At 44.2% G+C, this 2,775-nt stretch overlaps 1 protein-coding gene across 1 annotated transcript; it reads left to right on the forward strand.

Annotated features, from left to right (window-relative positions):
• The first annotated feature begins 1,651 nt into the window (after positions 1-1,651).
• FTMT (ferritin mitochondrial) lies at positions 1,652-2,527 on the forward strand. Its single transcript, XM_008073034.1, has one exon. The coding sequence runs from the start codon at positions 1,652-1,654 to the stop codon at positions 2,378-2,380; it is 729 nt and encodes a 242-aa protein (XP_008071225.1). The 3' UTR covers positions 2,381-2,527.
• Positions 2,528-2,775: the final 248 nt, after the last annotated feature.

The raw sequence follows: 2,775 nt of genomic DNA on the forward strand, positions 1-2,775 counted from the left end.
CATTGTTATGGAGATACAAATTAAAAGAACACGGAAACACCAGTATGCACCCGTTAGAATGGCTAAAATTAAAATTTTAATTTGTAATTAAAATTAAATAATCGACAATACCAAGTGTAAGTAAAGACATAATGGAATTTTAACTTCCACACAATGTTGATGGAAATCACTTTGGAAAATAGTTTGAAAGTTTCTTAAAAAACGCATACTTATTATACCCCCCCACTCTGTTCCAGTACACTAGAAATGAAAGCATCTGACCACATAAAAACTTATACAGGAATGTCCACAACAGCTTTATTTTAATAGACAACAACTACAAACAACCAAAATGTCTATCATTGGATGAAAGCATTAACGAATTGTAGTATATCCATACAATGGAATACCACTCAGCAATAAAAGGAACTAGCAGTTGATGTAAGCTACAACATGGATGGATCTCAAAATAATTCAGCTAAGGGAAAGAAAGTGGGCAAAAAGGAAGTACATACTATTGATTCTTATTACTTATCAACATAGTGTGAAAAATTACTTATCAACATAGTGTGAAAAGCTTATTAGTGGTTGTCTGGGATGGGACAGAGACAGGAAGAAGGAAGGAATCACAAAGTACAATGGGGCATGAGGAACTTTGCAGTGAGATGAATATGTCCATTACCTTGATTTTGGTGATGGTTTCACGGATGTATACCTATGCCAAGCCCTATCAAATTGTACATTTTACGTATCTGCAGTTTACTGTATGTCAATCACACAATCAATAACAATGGTTATCTCTGAGTAAAGGAAGTATCAGGGATTTGTTTTGAACTTTCATCTGTGAGAGCATACTTATTTCCTCAATACTCTACAACAATTAAACATATAGTCTTTTAAGACTGAATCCTATTTAAAGTTTAATTCTTCAAAATCTGTCCTTTAAAAAAAATGTATCTTTGCATTAACAAAACGAGGGAGAGTAACATCAAGTTTAGAACCAGTTTATACGTATTCCCCCTACCATCTCTACAGTATCCCATTTCTTTCACAATTAAGATAAATTGTACATTTAAAAATAAAATACGAATGTGTTTTAAAAGAAACAAATCTAAAATTTGTACACTATGCTGCAATTATTTCCATACTTAATAATGTTAATATAAGCAGTTAGTCAATTTATAAGCACCCGCTTTGGATGTAGACCCTTAATCTCACAGATACATTGATGGTGACTTGTTTTTTTTAAGCCCTTTTTACTGCCTTGCCCCCGCTCCCCGCAAATCTGCAGTGTACGGTGTTCCCCCCCCCCGAAAAGTTCAGAGGAAAGGCGAGTACAGTTTGGTCCCTTCTTTGGCAAGTCACAGTGCCTACTCTTGACAGCACTTTTAGCTGAGGGGAAGTAAATGACAAACGCTTCTAAGCAGAAATCTTGCGTGGACGGCGGGGCGAATGTGGGGATGACAGGAATGGTGAGCTGGCACGGGTTGGCCTTCCCGGAGCTGCCCAGGCCGCTCTCAGCGTGGAACTCCGCGCCTCTGGAATGAACGGGTCCTGTGATGCAGTCACCGTCACTTAGGGCTACGGTCTGATTCAGCCCTGCCGCCCTAGCGCCTCGCCGGGCGCTGTGCAGCCCTGGCCTCAGTTTCCCCACTTGCGCAGAGGAGGAGCCATGCTGTCCTGTTTCTGGTTCCTCTCCAAGCGCATCAGCCCTTCGCTGGTATCTTTGCACTGCACGTGCCGCGGCTCTGAGCTCCGTAGGCGCTGGGCCCCTGGGCGCCCCCCGGATCCCCTACTGGTCGCCCCCAGCCGCCCGCTGGCCGCAGCTGCCTCCTCCCAGGGCCCTCCCAGATCCACCGCCTCCGGCTCTCGGGTGCGCCAGAACTTCCACCCGGACTCCGAGGCCGCCATCAACCGCCAGATCAACCTGGAGCTCTATGCGTCCTACGTGTACCTGTCCATGGCCCATTACTTCTCCCGAGATGACGTGGCTTTGAACAACTTCGCCAGGTATTTCCTTCGCCAGGCCCGGGAGGAGACAGAGCACGCGGAGAAGCTGATGAGGCTGCAGAACCAGCGAGGAGGCCGGATCTGCCTGCGGGACATCAAGAAACCGGACCAGGACGACTGGGAAAGCGGGCTGCATGCCATGGAGTGTGCTCTGCTCTTGGAAAAGAATGTGAACCAGTCCTTGCTGGAATTACACACTCTGGCCTCGGACAAAGGTGACCCCCACTTGTGCAACTTCCTGGAAACCTACTACCTGAATGAGCAGGTGAAGTCTATCAAAGAATTAGGTGACCACGTGCACAATTTAGTTAAGATGGGGGCCCCGGATTCTGGCCTGGCGGAGTACCTTTTTGACAAGCATACGCTTGGAAATGAAAACAAGCAGAACTAATCAGCAGGCCGCCTTCCCCACAGTCCTCTGGGTCCCAAGGCCAGGAATCAGCTGTCTCCTGCTTTCTTGCACCAAAAATTCACCTCCGTCTTTGTATTTTTATATTCTTCTGTTATATTCTTCTTCCAGTGAAATAATTTGTAGAAAGAATATGTTTAACCCCATATTTAGCAAGGTCTTTCTGCCAATATAAAGATACTTATTTTCCCAGCTTTAAGATAGCCCAGGTTAGTATGAAAAGGACATAAAAGAAAACAAACAACAAAAAAAATCAAAAGTAGGTGCAAACTAACTTTCTCCAGTTACCAAACATTATTTCAGACCATGAACCACTGCTAAAATCCCATGATTCTTAGTTCAACAAGTGCCTGCTATTTTCAGCACCTTATGCAAAA

Source organism: Carlito syrichta, unplaced genomic scaffold (genome assembly GCF_000164805.1).
Source record: "Carlito syrichta isolate Samal-C Ts95f unplaced genomic scaffold, Tarsius_syrichta-2.0.1 Scaffold315608, whole genome shotgun sequence".
Taxonomy (NCBI): domain Eukaryota; kingdom Metazoa; phylum Chordata; class Mammalia; order Primates; family Tarsiidae; genus Carlito; species Carlito syrichta.

Excerpts from the sequence above, each read along its gene's own strand:
- FTMT (XM_008073034.1), top strand. The coding sequence starts at position 1,652 with ATGCTGTCCTGTTTCTGGTTCCTCTCCAAGCGCATCAGCCCTTCGCTG.